General features: G+C 40.6%; 2 protein-coding genes across 4 annotated transcripts in view; one reads left to right on the top strand and one right to left on the bottom strand.

Annotated features, from left to right (window-relative positions):
* The window catches only part of psd3l (pleckstrin and Sec7 domain containing 3, like), a 127,234-nt gene extending 111,314 nt beyond the window's left edge, over positions 1-15,920 (bottom strand). For 2 of the 3 annotated variants that reach the window (XM_079862232.1, XM_079862233.1), the window contains exon 1: positions 14,401-15,920. In XM_079862232.1, coding sequence (XP_079718358.1) covers positions 14,401-14,934 — 534 coding nt within the window. In that variant the 5' untranslated portion in view covers positions 14,935-15,920. Of the gene's footprint in view, positions 1-9,621; positions 9,756-14,400 lie in introns of those variants that run through there. The other variant, XM_079862234.1, reaches the window with a different exon arrangement.
* Positions 1-24,301, top strand: part of sh2d4a (SH2 domain containing 4A) — a 52,755-nt gene that overhangs the window by 1,599 nt on the left and 26,855 nt on the right. The gene's annotated exons all lie outside the window — the stretch shown is intronic.

The following is a 24,301-nucleotide window of genomic DNA, read 5'->3' as shown; positions in this document are numbered from 1 at the left end:
GTGACACGATATATTGTTTCACCCCTATCAAGTTGTAAAATGTCACGTGGTACAACTCCAAAAAGTTTTTACATTACATTTATTCTATTCATTTTTAATACTATACAAGTTTTTTTCAATAGGTTATTACTTATTACATGATGCTTACACCACATGACTTATTAGATATTTTAAAATTAAAATGAAAAGTTTTTCAAAATCATAAGAACATTCTTATTTGGACATTCTCAACAAATTATTAACAAATAATGTTATTTTTCTGACAATTCCTTCAATGAATGAGTGGTCTTTTTCTTCAGTCACTTCAGATGAAGCAGCAACTGTTTTATGTCACAAGACTCATGGTTTCATTGACTGGTTGTTCAAACTGAACACTTCATTCTTACAGACAAAAGTTTCACAAAGGTCTTTGCACTTCTGAAAAAGAAGAACAATGTGACAATGAGGAGCTTGAAGGTTGATATGAAGTGGTGCAACTCTGCCAACTGAAAGATTATAAATAGTGACATTTATTCCGAAACTTCTGTAAATGTAGCCAAGGCTTTGCTCATGCTGTCATACAAACTTATACTGACAAATTGCCTTCAGAAGTCAAAATCTGCAAAACTGGAACAACAGTTTAAAAAAGTGATTTTTCACTATTATTTAAAACAGGACCTGCATTTTCATGGGTTTAAATAAAAGATTTTTGTTATAAGAGACAACTTTGTGCATCAAAACCACTCCTTTCCTGGTAAAAAAGGAAACTTGATTTTCAGGTCAATGAACTTGCGGCAGCTGAATGTTACATTTTTGACAAGCTAAACATATCAGTCTCTGAGTAAAATATTATTTATTTATGCCACGAAATAAACATTAAAAAAGTATAATGAACTACACAAAAAGCATTTTGAACTTCTAGCAGCAGCAAATGTGATTTGCAGCCAGTGTCGTCTAGCAACTCTCCGTTGGCTTGCGAGCTGGAAAAACCAAACTCTAGTCAGGCCAATCACAGCGTGTATAGAGTCGGTGGGCGGGCTTAACATAATGACGGCAGAGTTGTGACGGTTCCACGTGAATTCCCTGCTACTTGAAAACACAGAAGAGCTGATGCTGCTGGCGAACAGCGGTCTTTCCAATCGGCTTTGGCCGCGACTCTGGAGGACTTGGAGTTAAGCTTTTCTTTGAGAAAAGAACAAAGAACGGCATTTAAGTCATTCTTAAAAAAGGAAGATGTGTTCGGAGTTTTGCCAGTTTCACTAGTTTCGCTCTGGTTGGTTGTAGCGCGATCCTATTGCGTGCAGAGGGAATCTGAAAGACAGCCGTTTATCCCGCCCCTCGGATTGAGCCGTGCCAATGGTGTGTTCCCAGACCCAACATCTTGATGTGGGTCTGGCTTGTCAGGCTAGCATGTTTTATAATTACCCAAAAATCAAACATAGTTCACCTCTTACGCATTTTATCACGTCCGTCAAATACAGCCGCTGGCTGACAGAATATTAGAACTAAAAACAGGCTCACTCATGGCCATCAATCACTTCACTGAATACTTGCTAAGAAATAAATCATTACCTTACGATCCGTATTTACGAGAAGCGAGTTCACGCATTTCCTGGGAAACCCACACTACTGGATGTTTGAATCCAGCATCGCTTTCCGAGAAGAGGGAAAAATGGCGGCCTGAGTGGCTTCAACAAGCTGTCTGTCAGAGACGATAACGTACGTAATACATAGCGCACGCGAGTGTGAATGTTCTTCCCTCGCTGAAACTGAATGATCAGGAAAAGAATTTTCTTTTTTTGACTGACCTTAATTTTGGCAACAGATGAAGTGTTTAAATGAGTGATCCTAAGAGGAGTCGCTGTAGTCGGCCAATTTCACTGATTATATATTATCAACTTTACTTTATTAATGTAGTTTGAATACTATTTTCTCGGTTGCTTATAAGATTAAAACAAATATTAAAGTTTGATAAAATGTTGTTTCATTTTCCAATAAAAGATGATAGATTTTTATATGATTTGTTACATTTAATTAGGCAGATTAATTCTCTTAGCAGATTTTGACTCGTATAAACAATGCATCTTCTATTCTACGTTGCATGTGTCCCTTGGTAACAACTTTTGAAGGCTTAGTTTTGAGAAAACATAAAGTTAATAAAAATTATGTGATTGGAGCTAAATGGAGTTCTGAGTAGCCACAGAAGTCATAGCTGGACACCACTGTTGGATGCCAGGGCACAATGAGTACCTTCATAGAAAACAATGGTGTTGAATTGAATTTTAGGATGCTGTATGTCCTCCACCTGCCACAACTCATTTAGTATGCGCGGTTCTATGAATATGCAAATGAGCCCCGCCTCCACTCACTCACTCGGCTCAGAGATCCACTGGTTGACGATCACACGTTGATCTGATTGGTTACAAGGTAGTTTGTGACGTCAGAAACACCAGCGATTTCAAAGCGTGTTTTTGAGACTGTCTTTGGTTCACTGCAGTTTTAAGGAGGAAATACTCAGCAATGCTGTCGACTTATGAATTTACACATGGTTTGCCTTAAAGCGCATTAAAAACACCACATAGACATATAAACAACATTAAAAGCTTGATTTTCACCACAGGGGGACTTTAAAGACAAGAAGTTCACAAAGTAGGGGCGAACTGGGAAAAACCATGAAGATGAACCAATTCTGACAATCCAGATTCGTCATAACAGTGAGCAGTCTTGAGGTTTTGCCCTCAGGGTAGAACATGTATTCAAGACCCATAGACACTGTGTCAGCCTGTGATCTTCTGTCTTCTAACTCAATAATTACTCTCAGAGAATAGAGGAATAACACGCTCTCTCTGAGCACGTTTAAGAGCTACAGCAGAGCACGGTTTAGGTTTCCACTTCATTTAATATGGTGAACCATTTTAAAGGGTTTTACAATCTAAATACACTTCAGATAAGTGTCGTGATCACCTACAGTAACATCTCAGGCAAAACTGCGGCCGTTATCCCGTCAGAATAAGAGTTTTATCTGCCATCATCAAACAGAATATATAGTAAAGCATATGAGTTGGCTATTCATTTATTAAAAGGTTAAGTGTACATGTCAGGTCCTGAAACTGCTCCCAATTTCTTAAAAAAAAGAAGAAAAAAAAGAAGAAGAATCTTTTTGTCTTTACTAGTTCATTACAAATGGTTATGTGGAGAGACAAATGAATTTTAAATGCAAATATTCTATGTAGTGTCTCTTAATATAAGCTCAAGAAAACTTTACAAAAGAATTACAAAAATAATGTATAGATGGAATATAGATTATCGCACTCCTACCAACTTAAAATAACAAATGCATTTGATGTAAAACTAGACAGAGTCTTATTAATAGCAACACTTAAAGATGAAGTAAGTAACAAAGATTCCCAAAACCCACAATGAGTTTGTTAGCTCATTTATTCATAGGAATAAATCTTTTGTGTCTGCATGATACTGGATCCACAGAGATACTTTAAAATCCCAGACCACTGCCATATCAGCCAGAGAAATGAGAATTAGAAACAGAGATGCTCCGATCGACCGGCCAGGGACAAAATCGGCAGATTATCCGCATGATCGGCCCGGGCCGGTAATGTTGCCAGCGGCACAGGCAATCTCTCTCTGTGTAGTGACACACAAGAGAAACACACTTCTGAGAAAGATAACGCAGGTTGTGTATCAGTATATTGGATCTGTGCATAAGCTAATAAACCTGCTTCTGTCTGCCATGTTAATCAAAGAACGAAAGACTGAGAAAATCACTCTGCTCTTCACTAAGTAACTTTTGTAACAAATTATATGCATTAATCTGTATTTAATTTTTACAATGAAGACTATCCAGTGTTATTTTACATTTGATTATTTTTATTTCTTACCTGAATATACTGCGTGTCCACCAGCAAAAACTTAAAGGTTGGGTAGGTAAGAATTGTCTAAAGAACTTTTTTTCAAATTGGCTTAAACTGTCTTTATATACCAATACATAATTAAAATGTAAGTACTTTGAAAAAGAGCGTATAAAAATTGAGTGACTATAGTGTATTTAATCTTCAAAAAACACAGCTCATTAATTCCTACCGGGACGAAACAAGTGATTGGCTTGCGCGACTGTCACTCTCCGTCGCCATGACTACCGCCGCTATTACTGGCTCTGCCCACGTGCGCGCAGTCGCGCACCCGTTTTTAGGTGGGAGTGAATGGAATTAATGAGCTGTGTTTATTGAAGATTAAATACACTAGAGTCACTCAATTTTTTATACTCTCTATTTCAGAGTACTTGCATTTTAATTATGTATTGGTATATAAAGACAGTTTAAACAAATTTGAATAAAAGTTTTTTTAGACAATTCTGACCTACCCTACCTTTAAAGCCGCGTTTATTTCATTTCTCTCTTGCATTTATTTGTGCTGTTGTTTGAAATGTGTTTATTATTTATTGTTATCAATTATTTTTTTATGAAACTTATTACTGTCTTTTTACTTATGTAAATAAAATTTGGCATTACAAAAAAAAAAAAAAAAATCGGCCAAGAAAATTTCAATTGGTGCATCTCTAATTCTGAACAACTAAGTAGATTTTTAATATCAGTAGAGCAGAAGTATTTAGTTGCTACTGTGGGAAAGGCCCCTGAAATGCACTAAAGTGTGTCATTATGGCCAAGCGGTGCCAAGCCTGCTGTCAAAATAAGGAAGCACCTTGTGAGAGTATTTTGGTTATAAACCGAGTGCACTCAGTCATGTAGGTTGCGGGTGGTTTCTCAAAGGGAAAATCCAACAAACCTCTTGAGTCAGCTCGAGCACAACATGCTATAAGAGCAGCGTCCAGCGAATAGTCTGCAAGTGTGGGGAGATCTCACCCTCCTCCCAAACCAGGACTAAAGTAGCCAGTTAAACTGGCTCTTCCTCCAGAACAGTGTTGCTCAATCGGTGGGTTGCAAAACCATTTTGAGTGGGTCGTGGAGTGTGTAGTCAAAGTGTGTAGTCAAAACAACAGTCAAGAAACGTCATTCTGTAAAAATGACTATTATTTTGAACGCAGTTTAAGTAAAGACTAAGAAAGACTAAGAGAGCCAGAGATAAACATGTTGTCCTGATTCAGTATCTGCTGTCAGATGAGATGTCAGTGTCATTATTTTAAGGTTATTTTCCTAACTTGTTACGAAATAAACGTTTCTCACCTCAGGAAAGCTAACCGTCCTGTCCTGTGTGACGTGCTGTGCTCGAGTTACGCTGTCTATCACTTCACTAGCCTATATATTAAGAGCTAATTAAAAGTTCATTGTAAATTTCATCAATGTCCCTTCAGTAGAAGACTTGCTCTGGAGAAACAGCAGCGATGGCTTTATTACTAGGGAAGGTATTGATGTGTCATCGTTTTCTTTAAATCAACTGAATTTCTGAAATTGATTTGACTCATATCATCACATTTAACATTCCTCCTCCTTATTGTGAAGCCCTAACCAGACACATGAAACACACCTGATCTAGTTACGTCTGAAACATATTTATGATGCTTACAAATCAACATGAAATCAAAATCTTCATTATTTTCCTCTGAAACTTCAGAGCTTATTTTTCATCCCACCGCCTCCAACCAGCCATCCATCACACATGACCATCCAGCCAACCCACCAAAGAGCAAACCCCGTCATTATTCCTCACACCTCAGAGAATATCCTCAACTTTATTATGGATGACTCTTGATTTCTTCTATTTTCACTTGGAAATAAATTGCATTAAGGAGGTAAAATTATTTTAAAGGTTTATAGCACATTATATGAGTTGATCAGTTACATATCTCCATTATAAAACACTCGACACGTGTGAGATTCTTCTAAATGACTACGGCTGTATGAAGATGAATGTTTAGGAGATTATGATCCTTCAGTTTTAGTTTTTATGAGTTAATGACAGCAAAGTCAGCCCCGTTCTTATGCCTGGTTTCAATACTGCAGATGAAAGGCAAAAATAACTCCATTAAAAAGCAATCAGTCAATGAAAATGCTCAAAGTCCAAATGCTCTGCATGCAGACGTGTCACAGTAAGGGAAATGCTGGAAACTTCTGCGAAGAGAAAGGTGGAAACATGTGCTGAGACTCGAGTCTCTGCCAGTGATCCAGCGCAGGACGACCGCAGCACCGATGAACTAATCCGCTCCTTTATATAACGGCATGAGAATAAAACAGCATACATGCAAACCCGAGAGCTGAGGCTGATGTCCGAGCACTGCTCCCACACGAGCTGTTGCATGGATCATAATCACTCTCTGACTGAAGGCTGATGATGGTAGTATCTTATAGAGGTTGAAGGGTCAGTAACCCAAAGGTCAAAGGTCAAACCCTGATGGCTGAATCATAAACTTGAGAACAGGACTGCATAATTAAGGCCAGGGGATTGCTTTCCGGGATCATTAATACAAAATTAATACAAAAATCTAAATCAAAAAACAGTGTGAATGTGGCCTATGGAAACTCTTGTTTTCACCTCCTATATGAAAACTTTTAAAGGGGCCCTGTTATGCTTTTATCCATGTTGAACTGTTTTCAGAGATCTAAAGCAGGTATTCCCTCCAGCGGGAGTCATTCTCTATATCAGTGCGCACCACGCCGTCAACATGACCGTTACGTACACACTACACACCTCGGCTTTTTTATTAAACCGTGCAGGTTTACTGAACTAATTGTGTCTGTGCCTTTAAATAAATTAAATTATAATTAAAAAATGTCTTAAGGATAGAAAATCTATCTATCCGTAAACTATATGACTATATGGGGAGCCATATATTGATTATTAAATAATCAAGACACTATAGGCACTCTTTGGCTAAATATATGCACTATATTAGCCTATACAGCGATCTGTCATGCCACATCAAAGAAAGCTGCATTTACTGTTTGAATTTTGTGATAAAATGGACAGAATTTGAGAGATGAGACTTTGTTTCTTACTGAAAGTAACAACACACAGAGCTTATTGCGATTACTGGTGGTTAAAAGTGGTTAATGGGCCACAAAAGTGGTTCATCGATACACATGTACCGAACCGAATGACACGTACCGAAAATTCTCGGTACGAACATGTGTACCGTTACACCCCTGACGCACGTTTCTGAACTCCCTGAAACACCTCCATTGTAGTCTTGAGTTACGAACACGTCACAATATTCCTCATTTAAATAATTCCCGCCCAAGGCATTTGCAGAATAAAGGGGAAACAGTAGTGTGTTGAATCCGGCGGTTATGGTTAGGGACGGGACATGTCGCAAACACGCTCGACCAATCACAACACACCGATCCAGCAGACCAATCAGAGCACAGTGTGCTTTTCAGAAGGAGGGGCTTCATAGAGACAGGAAGTAAACAGAGCGTTACTGACAGACTGGGAGGAGAGGAGCCGCAACAGTGGAGGATATGAGGAAAATCATGTGATTTTTGAACATTCAAGCATAAGGAAAGCCTCAGCTTTCAACAATGGAGAATATGGGGAAAATGGAAAATTTGAAAAAATGGAAGGAGCTAAAAATACATTTCAACAGCACTTATGAGTGAGCCTTTCCCCAGATTCAGCTCGCAGACATTACTAATGAAGAGCAATAGACTGGATGTGTGTGACACTGGCTCAGATTCTGTGTGAAGAACACATCAGCTCCTCAGTTCCCGGGACATCCACGAGCCGGATGAAGAGCTGAGGCTGCAGATGGAGGACTGGAATCAAGCGTTTAATAGAGTAAAACATGTCTAATCTTATATTGCACATAATTTGGCAACTATTTTATTTCTTATAGCCAATGGTTACTTAACAGAGTGATGTTTAAAACATGATGAATTGTAATTAAGGAACAGTTTGTTTTGAAAGTGCAGCTACATCAAGAATATAACATGCAGTTTCTCAACACAACAGTATTTCCAAGTCATCCAAATTACTGCAATATCAAGGGAAATAATCAGCAATTAGCCTATGGTTTTTGTCATAATCATGCAGCCGCACCAGAGTTATTGAGCTGGTCTATCCCTGTGTCCTGAGACATCAAGAGTCCGGTTACTCCATAGGGTCTGTCCTCTTATTAGGAAACTGTCAGGGAAAACATCTGCAACATGACTGATGTCAATGCTGTGGCCGGCGTGAAACCAGAGAGCATGATGCAATACATGCTAACGGAAATAACCGTACAAAACCTTGAAAGCTTGCCCGATATCTCAGAGAAAGCACTGTGGCAGAAACACACGCTGTCCTGTCCTTTCACTGCCCGTTTCTTACATATTCAGGCTAATCTGATAAATCTACCAATAAGAGTGTATTCATTTTTACTCTGTACGTTAGAGTATGTTGAAATCGCTAAAAAAGCGTCTGAAGATTGGCTTTAATGCTCAACAATAAGGGCTGTATATATGATGACCCCTGTACTAACGGCCAACATTCCTGCCACAAATATGACGCTATTCTTAACTAGCTTATTGACGATTAATAACATTAGGTTTTTAAACACTATTGATGGAAAAGAAGATCAATAATGCAACATTAAGTGCATTTACATACAAAATATGGTGATTACTAACAAAAAATGTACTTTTAAAAGTACAAAATCCTTTAATGTTTTTAATTATTAAGTGTGCAGTGCAATTCTACATTTAATGTTCAACTTCTCATTGATATACAGTCGTTTAGAGTCTGCAAATGTGTACATGACAGTGACAGTTCAATCAAAAATCAGCATCACATTTGCCATAACAATTGTAGCACCATGGAAGAACAAAATGCTAAAACAAAATCCATGTTTTCCAAGACAGATCCATGTTTTCCATGTTTTCACGCAAGGTTGGCCGGTGTGGTGTAGCTTCGTGGTTAATGATGGGATGGTCACTGAAAGGTTGCTGCCTCAAGTCTCTAAATATTTCATCCATAAACTATAAGCACTGTGCCACCAAACACTGAAGCTCAGGATGGATGTGTCACGTGACAGTGCTGTGTCTCTGGAAGCAGACCTACAGGACCAGAGCTCAGTGAAGCACACTGCTGATTGGCTGGTTTGATCAAACATCAGCAGACAATGAACACAAAGGCTGAACAGTGATGTTTGTGCTGAGGGTCTATCGTAACTCTCACCCAGCACTGATCATTCAACTCAAATACACTGTTAATATTATTATTATTACACTATATTTACAGTGTTATAACGCGCATTTAGGTCAGAGGCACAGCATCATCACATGGAAATCAAATCATCGTTCATCTCGCCAGCCAGCAAACAACAGTAAAGCTCTGTCCTGAATGAAGACGAAAAAACTGAATATAGAGAGGAATCGCAGTGTGTTTTTCTTCTCCTCTTCCTCCTCCTCCTCCTCATCACTATTTGATTCTCATTTATTTTTCACTCATTCATATCCTTGTGCTAAAGTCTGTTAGCTTCACTACTAACGTTAGATGTGAACGAGAAGCTGCAGCTACACACATAAACATGTTTAAAGTGTGTTTTCTGTCAAACACACACACAATCGCGTTTAGACTGAAACTGAATGTATGACACCAACAGGGAATATTGCAGAAGTGAAAGCGCGTGAAGCGAGTTATCGGGAATCGCGCAAAACACTGAACGAAAACAGCAAAACAAACAGGGAAACTCACCGGCAGAATGATTCACATTCAGCAACAGTCATTTAAAGCTGGATGTTGAGCATCACTGTGATTTACTTCAGCTCAGTTTAAGAGCAGCAGCGTGTGTGCGTGTGTGTGTGTGTTGTTGCGCGTCCCCTCAGTCTGGCGTCAGTTGGTACAGTCCTGTGAGAGTGCGCGCGGGAGCTCGTGTGCGCGCGCTCTGACGTCATCATGCATGGCACTGTTTTAAATCCAGATGTTAAATCTTCACCAGGACATCCGGGGCTTTTCTTTACAAGCAACTTTTTTAGGGTGTGGCCAATATGATAAGATAATATTAGGCTATGTCTTTGATATACTGTAGCCTATATACATTTTAAACTACTTTAAATGTAATAATTAAATGCATATAGGCATACTTAAAGTTAAGACTGTGCTGATGCATTTTATTTTTTACACATTTTATGCATCTCTCTTTCTTTTATCCTACTATAGCTACACATGAAACTTGGTGCCATGTACTGCAAATCACTGTTGGTTGGTTTCTATTAACAAATTGCTTGCAACGATCCACTTTTGTAAGTCACTCTGGATAAAAGCATCTGCTTTATAATTCAATGTGAGTGTAAAAGAGGTTCAAATACACACCCAATATTCAGGGCCACATTCAAAGCTTGATGCTTTATTTTTCATTAGAGGAGAAAAGAATAGGCCTATATACACAAAATGACTGCCCACATTTTAACATAACTCTAAATTACTCAGTATTAAAGGTAGGGTAGGCAATTTTCGGAGAGGCTAGCAATAGCGAGCTAGCTTTGAAAGCATGAGATCCCACCCTTCCTTCAAAGCGCCTCTAACGCCACTCCTCCTCCAAACACATGAACACACACACACAACAGTCTGCAAAGCGCCACGAGAGACGGCGTTAAACTACCTCATGTTTTAAAGTACATAACATTACAATAATAATAAACAGCTTACAGAGCGCTGACCTGTACCACCTGACTGCTGCAGATTGATTTCGGCGTTGATAATGTTGCCATTGAAACACCATAAATTCGAGTCACAAACCGCTCAGAGAATAACGTCACGGGTTTGCATCTCTCCAGATTACAGTAGATATGGTGTGTGAACAGCATCAGCTGGTTGTTTTGGTTCAGGAGGAACTGTAAAAGGCGGCTGCTGTTTGTGGCGCTCGGTGACTGACGTCTGTCTAAAGCCCTATTCGGACGGGATCAACTTTACTAGGGTAGATGGAGTAATGTAGCCTAATTTTACCACAGGACGTCTGTAATATTAATGGCCAGTTCGCACTGGATAAGAGATCTCAGTAAAACTAGCAGAAGTGGGGGAGTAACTCGATTTACACACCGCCGTCACTCCTGTCCTCATGTGTGTGTTACGCTGCTTCCTGATATCACGTGCGCAAACACATCTAACCTTTATATATATAAAACAGTTATGTCCGGTCGAACGATGTATTAATTAACTTCAGATTGGATTGTGTTGGTAATAGGCACTTACCTAACGCTAAAAGATGTTTCGTGCCTCTAACAAGTGCTGTCGATCTTCTCTCTGATCTGAATGGTGTGTGTGAAACACTTGAGTTTTGCCACAGACTCGTCCCAGCGTCTAGAACGCAACTGATGCTTCTTCAAGGGTCTCCATACTTGAAAAACCAGGGAAAAATCATTTTAAACAGGAAATTATGGAATATTTACGTACATATTTACAGCGGGTCTATCCGCACGGGATTAGGATCACCTAAAGTCATTTTTCCTGACCTTTTTACTGAAGGTAAAAGTCGCCGAAATCTTTCCTGACATTGTCCGTCATGATCGCTGAGATGCACATTCGGACGGGACTAAAATCCCTGAGAAGCTCTGCTAATAATGACTTTACCCCACCTCTCCATGTCACACTAGTCCTGTCGAATAGGGCTTAACTCTGGAGAGCATGAAACACTGATGTACACACACTGACAGGCAGGACATCGCATCATTGCATTCAGACCAAATGCAAGGATTGGACGAATATTTTATGGTCTTACTCCTTTCCACAGAAAATAAATACACATATAAATACATTATTTACTCTAAATACTACACTTAGACCACTTAACTTAGTGATTGCTATCAGGATGTGAAGACTTTCAACCAGTATAACATAAAATGTTTCTGGAACAAATCAGCTACCCATCCTTTAACTTTTACTCACAATTGTGCTATTGTACTAGCCTGGAAAAACCCAGACAACTTCCGGCAAATTTAGATTTGCTCTGCAAGTAGTCTGGCAAAGATCTCAATCAAGTCCATTTCCATGCCGTCGAAATCGCGGCACCAATCAGAAACGTTGAGGCGGGCTTTACACAATGACGATCGCTCTGATTGGTTTTAGGTCTATCCAATTGCGCCCAGAGGCATTTGAGTGACGTCCGTTCAACTTTTAAATGCATTATTATATTCAAATTGCAAACACATGAGGACAGTCTCCATGAAAGACCCACTGGCAGATGAACGTGCTACTGCATTTCTCTCCGAAACGGTAGGAAATTAAATTAGATTTAATAGAGGATTTTAACTGTGACACGATGATTGACAGGGCAGTTTACGTGACAGGATGCACGCGACAGATCCGTCCGATAAAGATGATGAAGTAGTATGTCCCAAAGCTTGCCTTCTTTTTTGCTACACATTCAAAAGTAAATACCTTTTCTTCACAAAAAGAGTACATACTTTTATGGCGTAGTGTAACTTTGGGACACCGCATATGGCTTTACATGATGCCGATCGCTCTGATTGGTTTTAGGAGTTTTAGGTCTATCCAATTGCGCCCAGAGGCATTTGAGCGACGTCCGTTGGTGACGCCCCTTTGAAAATGAGTTATTAAAGCAGCTTTGCCAGACCATAACTCAGTTACTACTGAGAATGGTCTGGTTTTAACCAGGCTACTATTGTACTATCATAGTGATATCTATAACAGCAGCATTTGTACTCCTGTGATATTGCTAAATTGAACATTTATTGTAGAGGGAAACTGCAGAGCTTTTGTAACTCACGTGTATGAGTATGTGCTGCAAACGGCAGTGACGTTCCCAGGAGGCACACATGCAATTACATGTGATCAGTCTCTGAGTGACCACCAGGTCTTTGGTTACCTCTGGCTTTTTCACCTATGGTAATTGATTTCTCTTTTGATGTAATCTGTGCTGATTCATTTTGTTTGTTCATTTTGTTGTGATGCTTGCATTACTTTACTAAGAAAGATTATTATTATTATTATACATTATTTTATTTACAAACACATCATATACTCAACAAAAATATCTTTGGCTGATGAAAAACATGATGGTTCCACACGATGAAAACATGTTATCTCTTGGAGATAGCATGAAGTTTTGTAATAAGTTGCATAAATACTTGCTTGAATCAAGTTACTGGATTCATCGAAGTTGAATTCGGTTTAGTTCATCCTACATGTTTCCATCATGTGAAATCATTGTCCACTATTGAATAAAATTCAGCCAAATATACTTTTCTGTACACATGATGGGTGTTGGCAGCCAGAGGATGGTACTGGTTAATCCATGGCATTCCCATATAGTTGCACTTTTATGTAACTTGAACTCTTGTTAGCTGGTCCTCCTCAACCCAAACACATCCTCAACACTTCACCAAAGTGCTAAACCCCCAGAAACACCAACACAAACTCTTTTCAATACCAAAGTAATAGATTAACAAGTCTCCTCATTTCACATCTTGTTAAAAATGCATAAAATAACACTATTTCAACACTTACGCTGTGTCTAAAAATGAATAGTTATCTACTAATACATGCAAAAAACAGAGCACCAACCGAGTAGTTTGTCCGAATACATATCTGAAAAACAAAAGTCCCGGGATGGCCTTCTGCTTCCGGCGAGATTCTGACAGTAATAACATGGCGAATGTAGTATGTCCTAATTTCATAGTACCCATTTTCATACTACAGTATATACAGGCAGAGCATACTTTTCGCGAAGTAAATTCAAATTAAAATGTAGTACCTACCTATACCAGACAGTACGAGATTTCAGACGCACCGCCGATCTCCCTAACCAGCCCTGTACAAAGCATGATGGCAAGTGGGAATCCAGCTTTCTACTTGATTGAAACATGTTCTTTCAGCATGAAAACATGGAGTTAAGCCAAAGAGTGGCTGTTTTAAGTCAGTTTCACATGATACAATCATGTTTGAATGAGAAACCTGACACAATGTTGTTAAATCCATTTTCATTAAATCAATCATATTTAAGGAAGTGAAATTCTACAGGAAGAATGCACTGCCCCAAGAAGAGTTGACCCTAAATCACTCTTGATGTCAAGTGCACTTTCACAATAAATAACAGTTGCTTTCATATTTTCTCCATACAAAATACATTCACTCATTTTAAGTATGAACTAAATGTCCAAATATGTTTTGGGGCCATTGTGCAATCCTCAAAACTTGTAAAAAGTAAAAGAGGAAGTTGAAAATTGGTTCTAGTCCATTTAATGTGAGGAATGGCCAAGATGGGCTTCAGATATCAGCTGTAATCAGCACATCTGGGTGGAGAGACAAACAACACTCAAAACACTCAAATCCCAAAGAGGCGCTCTTCAAATCAGTCTAAAACAGTGCTGTGATGACACTGTGAGTCTGAACACATGCATATACCAGTGGTAAATTAACCATAATACAACATATCTGTAAATCCATCAGATGTGCTTTAATGTACAGTGTGAGTTAAAGACAGAGAAGAAGCATTATTAGTGGAAGCGCATGTACCTTGACAGGAACGGCAGGTCTGAGTCTTGCCGACGGCACCATGATGATCTGTGTTTCTGCCGTCACTGGCGAAGTCTCAGCGGAGTCCTGGACAGGAAGTGATGTCATGCCCGCGTCAGGTGCGTCCTGGACAGGAAGTGATGTCATGCCCGCGTCAGGTGCGTCCCCTGAGGAGCTGTGCCGCAGGACAGGTGTGTGTCGGTCCCCATACAGCTTGGAGGAGCGCTCGACGACCGCGCACAGGAAGGACCTCTTGCTCTCGCTCGCTCTGCTCTTGGCACAGGCTTCCTCTTTCTGTTTGGCGCTGTGCACCCAGCTGGTGTGCGGCGCCCGAGGCTTGCTGAGGCTCACCACGGGGACAGCAGGAACCGGGGGGAGAACGAGAGGCTTCGGGCTCAGTGCGGGTCTGATCCCGGCAGTCCTGGCTCTGGCCAACGCTCCCGCTCCCGCTCCCGCTCCTGGATGGAGGAAGCTCACTCTGGTGAGCGCTGAGAGGGAAGAGCTCCCCTCTGAAGCAGGACTCATCTGGCTCATGATTTCAGATTTCCCTTGACGTAAAATCCAATTAGGGAATTCTGTGTCTCATCTAGTGTCGGCTGTCCTAATTTCGATTCTCAGTGAAGAGCTCCAATCTGTAGTTTCTTCTTGGGAAGCGCTGTAATCCAACGCTACGGCGCTATGAGTGTCAATACAATTACTCGTAATATTGTAATATTTTGGTGCAGGTCCTCGAAGAGACAGGTCTAGGCGACCCCTGGCAGAGGCTCTCCGGATGGTGAAACTGTCCCGTGAGCTGGTATGAGGCTGGCGCTGATGGACCTGGAGAGTGACTGAAGCTGGACCCAGAGGAAGGAAGTCTTACCATGATGATGATCTCCAGTTTCCTGAGGAGAGGCTAATCTTCTTGAGTTTGGTGTGAGGGGCTCTGGAGAGCTCACCAAGGAGAAGTCCCAGAATCATAAGGGCCAGGGTGGCAGGATTATGACAAAAATCATAACTGTCGATTATTCCCTTGAAATTGTAATTGCGATTATTAATTACGATTATCACAATTTTGAACATTGAATGATGTTTTGAATAGCTTTATGCCATTGTTTGAAGCGACTGCTTGCCATATTGTTATAAACAAGCTGAAAACACTCTTTTTTTTGCTTTTCTATAGCATTAAGCCTCAAATGTCAAATATAAAAAAAAAATTATGATTTAAGACACCAAACAAAAGTAAATATATGCATGTTATTATAATGTTTTACTAAAACTAAATTTAAAACAATGGGGGAAAACCCTTAATATAAGCTGTAGAAAGAAAAAAACACATCTTAAGCACACAGAATAATGTAAGTGAACATTTTTTTTGTAATTGCGCCTTTAAACGAGTACAGAATTGTGGCATCCGTATGTAATCGCAATTATAAATTCGATTAATTGTGCAGCCCTACTGGTCCACCTATTGTTGATCCACCCAAACTGCATTAACTAAAAACTGCATTTCGTCACTCCAGGCAAATACAGTACATACATAAAGTTGGAGAAGTATTTTATTTCAAAGAAGAACGTTTCTGACATGATTTATTAGACTATGATGAATAGTGCTGCAGTGATGGTGTGTTATTGTAGGCCAAACCGAAATTTAGCATCACCCTGGATCCCTCAACAACAAAAAACAATTTTTTCATAAAATAAGTTTTAAAAAAAAGTTCATGATTCTTACATACTTTGTTCATCATAATAATCTTTACAAATGAACACAAATTGAAGCCTAACTACAATCGGCAGAAGTAAAAAGCTAAATGTAGTCTGTAAACGGACACCACAATTGCATCTGAGTTAGAATAGTTTGCAAGGTCGTGACTGTGCAGGAGAAAGTTACTGTTAAAAGTAAAGTTACAATATTGTGTTACTTTAAAAGTAACTAATTGCGTAACTTAGTTACTTTTTATGGACAGTATAATGTGATCCATTATTTTTGCATTACTTTTACTTGCTTGTATATTTTTAATAAATTTAAAAAAAACATTTTTATTTTTGGCAAATATAGTTTCAGCTATTTTCAGCTGCTGCCATTCTAGATCGTAGAAGAAGTTGGGGTTGTTTATCTAAAGTGATTTTTGCTTATTGATATGGCTGCATTGGATAATTGAAGGTCAGCAGCGAAGACATTGGTTAATAAAGTGAGATTAAATTCATAAAGTATATTTGTGTAATTTAAACTATTTAATAATTGCAGGTTTGCATAATATGCAGAGTTTGCATTTTACTTCATTTTGAGGAACACTGAATGTGTTTTTGTGCAAGTGAGATGAGTAAACGGATGTTCACATTTAGTCTACAATACTCATGTTTTCACTCACGCCTCTGCACTCACCATTCTCCCAACATGGGGACAATAGAGCTGTCAGTCAATACATGGGAAAAGTCACTTTTGAAAACTCAGATATTTTGTTGTAAATTTAAAAGTAATGTGTTACTTTACTAAGTAATCTGATAAAGTAACTCACGTTACTTGCAATGCATTTTTTTACGGTTTAAAACGCACAATGAAGAAGATACAAAGTAATCTAATAGCATACCACCACGTTAACACAAACATTAACCAGTGATGACTGAACAGAACAGGACATATAAATACACATGTAAATGAGGACACTAAACAGGAACAGCTGGATCAAAATTAACTAATCAGACACCATAGCAACTAATGAGATCCTCATACAGACACCACAGGAACAACTGAACAGAGCATAACTGTGACAGCGTTATCCCCAACACTGATTATGTGAGACTTCATGGGTTTTCCTGTTCGGGGTGATGATGTTAATGCCAACAACCTCTGTAGTGCCTTTTTTAAAAGCTGAGATTTTACAGAGGAGAAGACCGAGCATGTGCCCGTCAGAGTCACATGACACACATTATTGAGCTTGAACGTCCAGGAAATGACCACTGAACTGAAAGGGAACAGTGACTGAAGCCTTAAACATTCAAAACAGTCAACTATACAGTCAGCCCTGAAAAATATCTATATCCAATATATGAAGGATTAAGGCACTGAGTGCTTGATATCTTAAATCCTAAAATTCAACACACCTCTAAACCTACAGTACATCATTATTTAGTGATAGAAAAACAAAATTTAGTCTGTTGAGATCATCAGCATGTGTCTTCTGTCCACTAAGACTTCTGATTTAAGGAAGTATTGTAAGACTATTAGATTTGTTTTCCCTCTCAGTCCTAATGATGAATCTTCCTGTCAGTCTGATCATGTTAAATGTTAAAAGTATTCATACAGTAACTGTGAGCTGTGTGTTTCATGCACTGCTCATGTATAGGAGATTCAAGATAAATGGACAAGTATTTGCATACTTTATACCTGCGATAGAAGGTGGCACACTGAAATTTAATCTGTGTTTAGTGTGTCACCTGAAAAAGTTGACAGTGGCCTTTGTTTCATGCGGTCCTCCTGTCAAATAATGGAGACAGGACTGATAATGTTGTGAAATTGTGAACTGGGTTACATCAGAACTTTCCAGCTCAGAAAATGAGGGCATTCTACAATTGAAATTAACCTGCTACTGATAAGAGGCCAGAGATTATTCGAGAAACAGACTGACAGTGTCTTAAAATAAAAAAATGGGTCAAACTGTGATTGAGCTGTGAAAAGAGCATCAGGACTCATTACTTGAACTAGTTCTAGCAATAATAGTAATAATAGTTTTGCATAATGCACCTGCCATCTCACATATACAGCATGCTTCATTCCAGACAGGACTGCTGACTTTAGCAAAGGCTCAGTGTTTCTCGATGATATAATGAGCCTCTCGGTCTGAAAGTTCCTGTTCACTGAATGTCACTCACACCAGGTTCAATGACACTTTCATATACGGTTCCCTGACAAAGTCGCTGACAAAATGTACAGCTGTCTCATTCCAGTTCTTTACATCACTATCAGTGTGTGGTGCTAGTGTAAAAGTTTGGCAGTGACAAAAGTGGGGTTTTCACAGTGTTGCGATAGAAGAACCATTTTCGGTTCCCCAATGCCCTTTCAGTGAACGGTTCTGAACCATGTTTTCTTAGTGTGAACCTTATTCAACTATAAAGGACCTTCTGTGCAATGGAAAGGTTCCATGGATGTTAAAGTTTCTTCATGGAACAACAGATGCAGATAAAAACCTGTATTTTTGAGAGTGTTTGGACGGATTGAATTGTGTGGCACAGAACGCTTGTCGCAATACCTCTATATTAAATACAGCCGTGGCAGTGACGTAAATTTTGTGTTTCGCAAAGCTTGCTGCTTCAGTGTTTGTAGATAATTCTTTTCACATGTTACTGGAAAACAATGAAAAGCATTTCATAAGTTTTAAAGGCTTTTATTGGTAAAAACATTCAATATATGTCAATGTTTACAGTGTTGACCTTTCTTCGTAACCTCTGCAGTTCGCTCTGGCATGCTGGATATAAGCATCTGGGCCAAATCCTGACTGACGGCGATCCACTCTTGCTCCATAAGTGCTCGGAGTTGATCACTCTTTGTGGGCTTCTGCTTGTCCACAAATCTTTTGAGGATTGACCACAGGTTCTCTATGGGTTTAAGGTCTGGAGTTGCATGGCTAGGATCCAAAATTTCAATGTAACGATATCCGAGCACTCTTGCCTTGTGACATGGTCATCCATCATCAAGAAATTAACAGAATGCATAGCTGATATAAAAATTTGGATGACTAGTAAATTTCCTATTACTTAATTACTTAAAACTGAGTTTCTAATGACTGGACCAAAAAGCTTTGCACGTAATAATCTAGAATACTGTCTAACACTTGATGGCTGCTCTGTCAAGTCTTCGTCGTCGGTTAGGAACCTGGGTGTGCTCTTTGATACCAATCTTTCATTTGAAAGTCATGTGTCTAGTATCTGTAAAACCGCATTCTTCCATCTTAAAAATATATCTGAATTACGTCATATGCTTTCAATGGCAAATGCGGAACAATTAGTTCATGCGTTCATGACCTCAAGGCTAGACTATTGTAATGCTCTACTGGGTGGTTGCCCTGCACGCTTAATAAACAAACTACAGCTGGTTCAAAACGCAGCAACTCGAGTTCTTACCAGAACCAGGAAGTATGACCATATTAGCCCAGTTCTGTCAACACTGCATTGGCTGCCTATTAAACATCGTATAAACTTTAAAATATTGCTGATTACTTACAAAGCACTAAATGGTTTAGCTCCGCAGTACTTGAGCGAGCTCTTAACGCATTATAGTCCTTCACGTCTATTGCGATCTCAAAATTCCGGCCAGTTGATAATACCTAGAATATCAAAATCGACTGCTGGCGGTAGATCCTTCTCCTATTTAGCACCAAAACTCTGGCACTGTCTTCCTAACATTGTCCGGGAAGCAGACACACTCTGTTTGTTAAAATCTAGACTAAAAACAAATCACTTTAACCTTGCATACACACCCTATTATTCAAATCAGTTAAATAATTATTAGGCTGCATAAATTAGGTCAGCGGGAACCGGGAACACTTCCTATAACACCCGATTTACTCGATGTAACACCTGTATCCAGATCAGATGGTGGACCTGCGCCTAGACACGACCACAACGCAAGATGTAGTCAGCCGGATCCGGGCCGTCTCCAGATCAGATGGAGGACCTGCGCCTAGACACGACCACAACGCATGATGTAGTCAGCCGGATCAGATGGAGGACCTGTGCCTAGAAATGACCGCAATGCATCCCTGAAGTGTCAGCAGAGATTGTGTCAACGAGACTCCACCCTGTAAGGCCTCATCGACACGACAGCCATCGGCACTGATCCTCAACAAACCCGTCTCCATACCGGTGTGACTCCGATCTTCAACCAGATGGAACTGGATAATATTCTGATTGTTTCAATCCAATCTGACTTCTGACCTGTAATGCTGCCTGAATCATAATCATACACTGTTCCTTCGTTGACCAGAGGAGAACTGGCCCCCCAAATGATCCAGACACTGTTCCTTCGTTGACCAGAGGAGAACTGGCCCCCCAAATGATCCAGGTTTTTTTCTCCATTCTGTCACTGATGGAGTTTTGGTTCCTTGCCACTGTCGCCTTTGTCGCCTTTTTTCATCTTTGTTGCCATTGGCTTTTGGCTTGCTTAGTTCGGGACATTAAATTTAACATTTAATTTAATATTCAACAATAATATTGATCTGTCTGCATTGACACCATTATATGAGAACTGATAGCTGGACGATGACATCATGGTTTTCTCCAGAGCGGCTATATATAAAAATAATGAACTAAATACACTGAACTTAAGCTGGACTGTGACGCTATTTTCTTCTGGAAACAAACTTTGTTGCATAATTTTCCTGTTATCACTGTAAAGCTGCTTTGAAACAATCTGTATTGTAAAAAGCGTCATATAAATAAATGTGACTTTAGATCATGCTGGAAAATGCACGGATCATCACCAGATTGCTCCTGGGTTGTTGGGAGAACTCCTCTTGCAGGACGTTTTGATGCCATTCTTTATTCATGGCATTGTTTTTGGGCAGAATTGTGAGAGAGCAATTCATTGAGCATTCATAGTGAATGAAAAGCAACACATGGATGGTCCCAGGATGCTTCACTATTGGCACGACACAGGACTCCTGGTAGCGTTCACTTTTTCTTCTCCGGACAATCAATTAGCCTCTACGTGGCCTCCCCTACTAGTAGCAAGGAGTAGTTGCAAGGTTGCATGCTCCAAAGCGAAACTGATGTCTTCACAACGGCCGTAGACCGCAGCCCTAGCGTTAACGCTACTTCAGCTCAACGTAAACAACCCCAAGGGATACCGGCCCGTCTCACTGCTCTGCGTTCCATACAAGCTCCTTGAACGACTTATTCTGGTGCGTCTCAATCCAGTGGTCGACTCCCAACTGCCCAAAGAACAAGCTGGCTTTCGTAGCGGTAGGTCAATAACAAACCAGGTGACCCTCCTGTGCCAAGACATAGAGGACAGCTTCCAGACAGGAGAGAAGGCTGGCACCGTTTTCCTTGACCTCACAGCCGCATATTATACTGTCTGGCTGCGCGGACTACATATGAAGCTTCTGGAAACCATCCCAGACAAGCGCATTGTGAGCCTCATAATGGAGATGCTGAGTAACTGCAGCTTTCGGCTACACATCAGCAATGGCCAAAGCAGTAGGGTGAGAAAGCTCAAGAACGGTGTCCCACAAGGCTCAGTGCTGTCACCTACAGGTATGCTGTTCAACATCTACATCCACGATCTACCTGCTACACAATCGAGGAAGTTAGGCTATGCAAATGACCTGGCCATCTTATTGAGCAAGCCATCCTGGGAAGCAGTAGAGGAGGGCCTCTCTAAAGACATGAACATCCTGTCTTCATACCTGAAGAACTGGCGCCTCAAGCTTAGCACTGACAAGACCGTATCATCAATGTTGCACCTCTACAACAAAGAGGCGTCCCACGAAATGAACATCATGGTTGACAACCAGGGCCTGAAGTTAACTTTTTTGACCACCAGCCACTGTGGCAGGTGGATTTAAAAATCCACCTGCCACAGTAACTTTTTACCAGCCGGTTTTTTTTTTTTTTTTGGCCTCATAAAAGGTGAAAAAAAGGAATTGCACAAACATTTGTTCTTTAACTTGTAAGAATACACATTTAAGTGCTGTCAAGTTATTAACGAGATCCATACAAGTAATAATAACTCTTAGAATACAGATATAGACCTAGTGCAGCTCGTATGTAAACAAATCACACGCGGCTGTGTTGATGGCTGGGCAGCTGTTAGTTACAGCGTTCAGGAACCGTTAAGCAGAACTAAATTAATATTGTTATTACTGGTAAAGTTACCGGGTAGGCTACCGCTATTTTCTCACCGGTTCCCAATTCCCAAAATCTGTGCAACTCAGCGTTGCATTATCATCTCATCTCACCAACAGTTTAACTCACACATTCAAACGTAGTCAGAGAAGGGCCTCATCTTTCTCTCCGATCACATATACGTTCCGAAACACTCAAACTGCGCTGCTTTCACAGATGCTTTCTTTACTCCAGTAATGGGCCACCACATTTTTTAGCTAAAATCCAACGAAATGGCTGACTTCGTTTAAATGTCAAAGAACAACAGTTGCAAAAAAAAAAAAAAAAAACCTTTGCAAAGACCCGGCCCCTTTAGTTACTGTTGCTATGTCCGACAAGCTACACCGCGCTCACGCCAAACCATGATCTCACGCAATGAAAAACACATCGCGCAGCAGAGAGGACACTGACAACACGCTGGCAGACAACACAGTCCTAGTTACTTTTGATTTTAAACAAAGTATCAACGTTAAAATTTGGTAATTTTTAAAGAAATTTAGACAATACCGTTTTGTGACTCTGTAGCCTAATGTGTCTTGACAGATCACTGTGCCTCAGTTAAAGCTGCTCGTGAACCGATCATCTCTTCCTTCTAGTTAATTTATAGCATCAAATAAACATGAATTAACATAAGTAGGAATGTGGTTAGTTTTAACTGCGGAAAGATGTCAGTAGGCCTACTCAGTATACTCCGTTTTTTCAAGTTCAAATCCTCCAACGTTGAACTCTCCTGACTGCTTTGTCGGACAAAAAAAGCCGGATTCGGCGGATTATGATTGGCCAGATCGCCTGTCAATCAAACTCCCCGCGAAGGGGCTCAGTGGCTACCTGCCAATGTGGCAGGTAGATTGACAGTGTTACCCGCCAATTGCAGAATTCACCCGCATTTGGCGTGTGGTCGGGTGTTAATTTCAGCCCCTGTTGACAACACCCGGCTACAGTACCAGCCCTTCCCCACATACCTTGGCGTGAAGCTTGACAGAACACTGTCATTTAGACAACACCTGGACACGGTCAAGGCAAAGACAACCTACTGTGCCACGCTGATATGGCGCCTAGCCGGCACTACATGGGGAGCCTCCACAAAGACGCTTTGCATCTCCACCGAGGCCCTGGTGTTCTCAAGTGCCGAATACTGTGCTCCGGCCTGGTGCCGTAGCCCCCATGTCATTAATTAAGCTGGACACTGCCCTTAACACCGCCTTACAGACTATCTCCAGATGCCTACGAGCCACTCCAACCAACCAACTGCCCATCCTCAGAGGAATTCCCCCTGCAGAGTTCAGGTGAATAGGAGCAATTCTGGCTCTCGCTCGAGAGGCACAGGCTCACTCGCTGGACACCCATCCTGTTGCAAAAGGTCGCCGGGACATGAGGCGCATGTGCTGTGGTGTCTCCGTGGCGATTTTCTGGAGGAGGTGGGATGAATCCTCAAGTCCCGGTGACCTTTTGCAACACATGCCCAAGAACTGCTCCACACTACACCAGTCAACATATGCAAGGCTAAATGGAAGGACCAGTGGAAGTCAGCAGAACCATCTCGGTTACACCTCTACGTTGAAGACCCACGGACGTTCCTGCCCAGAGCCTGCCCAGAAAGCAGTGGACAATCCACAACAGCCTGAGGACAGGTGTGGGGCGCTTCGGGGCAGCAGTGATGAAGTGGGGCAGAGCGGAAAGTCTTCAATGCGAGTGTGGAGACCCACTACAAACTGTGGAACACATTTTAACTAGCTGCCCCATATATCGGCCCCCGAACGGCGAACGTGATTTAACTGACCTTGATCATAGGACGCTGGACTGGCTCACCTCAACAGAACTGAAGGTCTAAGGACATACGCCAGAGAAAGAGACTCCCACCTGCTGCCAAAACTGAGCAGCTCTGAGCTGGTGAGACACGATTCTGCAGCGACTCTTCACTGAACACCTTTGGGATCATTTGGAAGAGCAGGACAGACCCCATCACTGACCTCACTGATGCTCACATGGGAATAACTCAATAACTCATAGTGACCAGTGTTTCCCAGCACTGCACATT

Source organism: Squalius cephalus (genome assembly GCF_949319135.1).
Source record: "Squalius cephalus genome assembly, chromosome: 24".
NCBI classification, from domain to species: domain Eukaryota; kingdom Metazoa; phylum Chordata; class Actinopteri; order Cypriniformes; family Leuciscidae; genus Squalius; species Squalius cephalus.
Note: the sequence above shows the minus strand (reverse complement) of the source record. Positions and strands in the feature narration are given on the sequence as shown.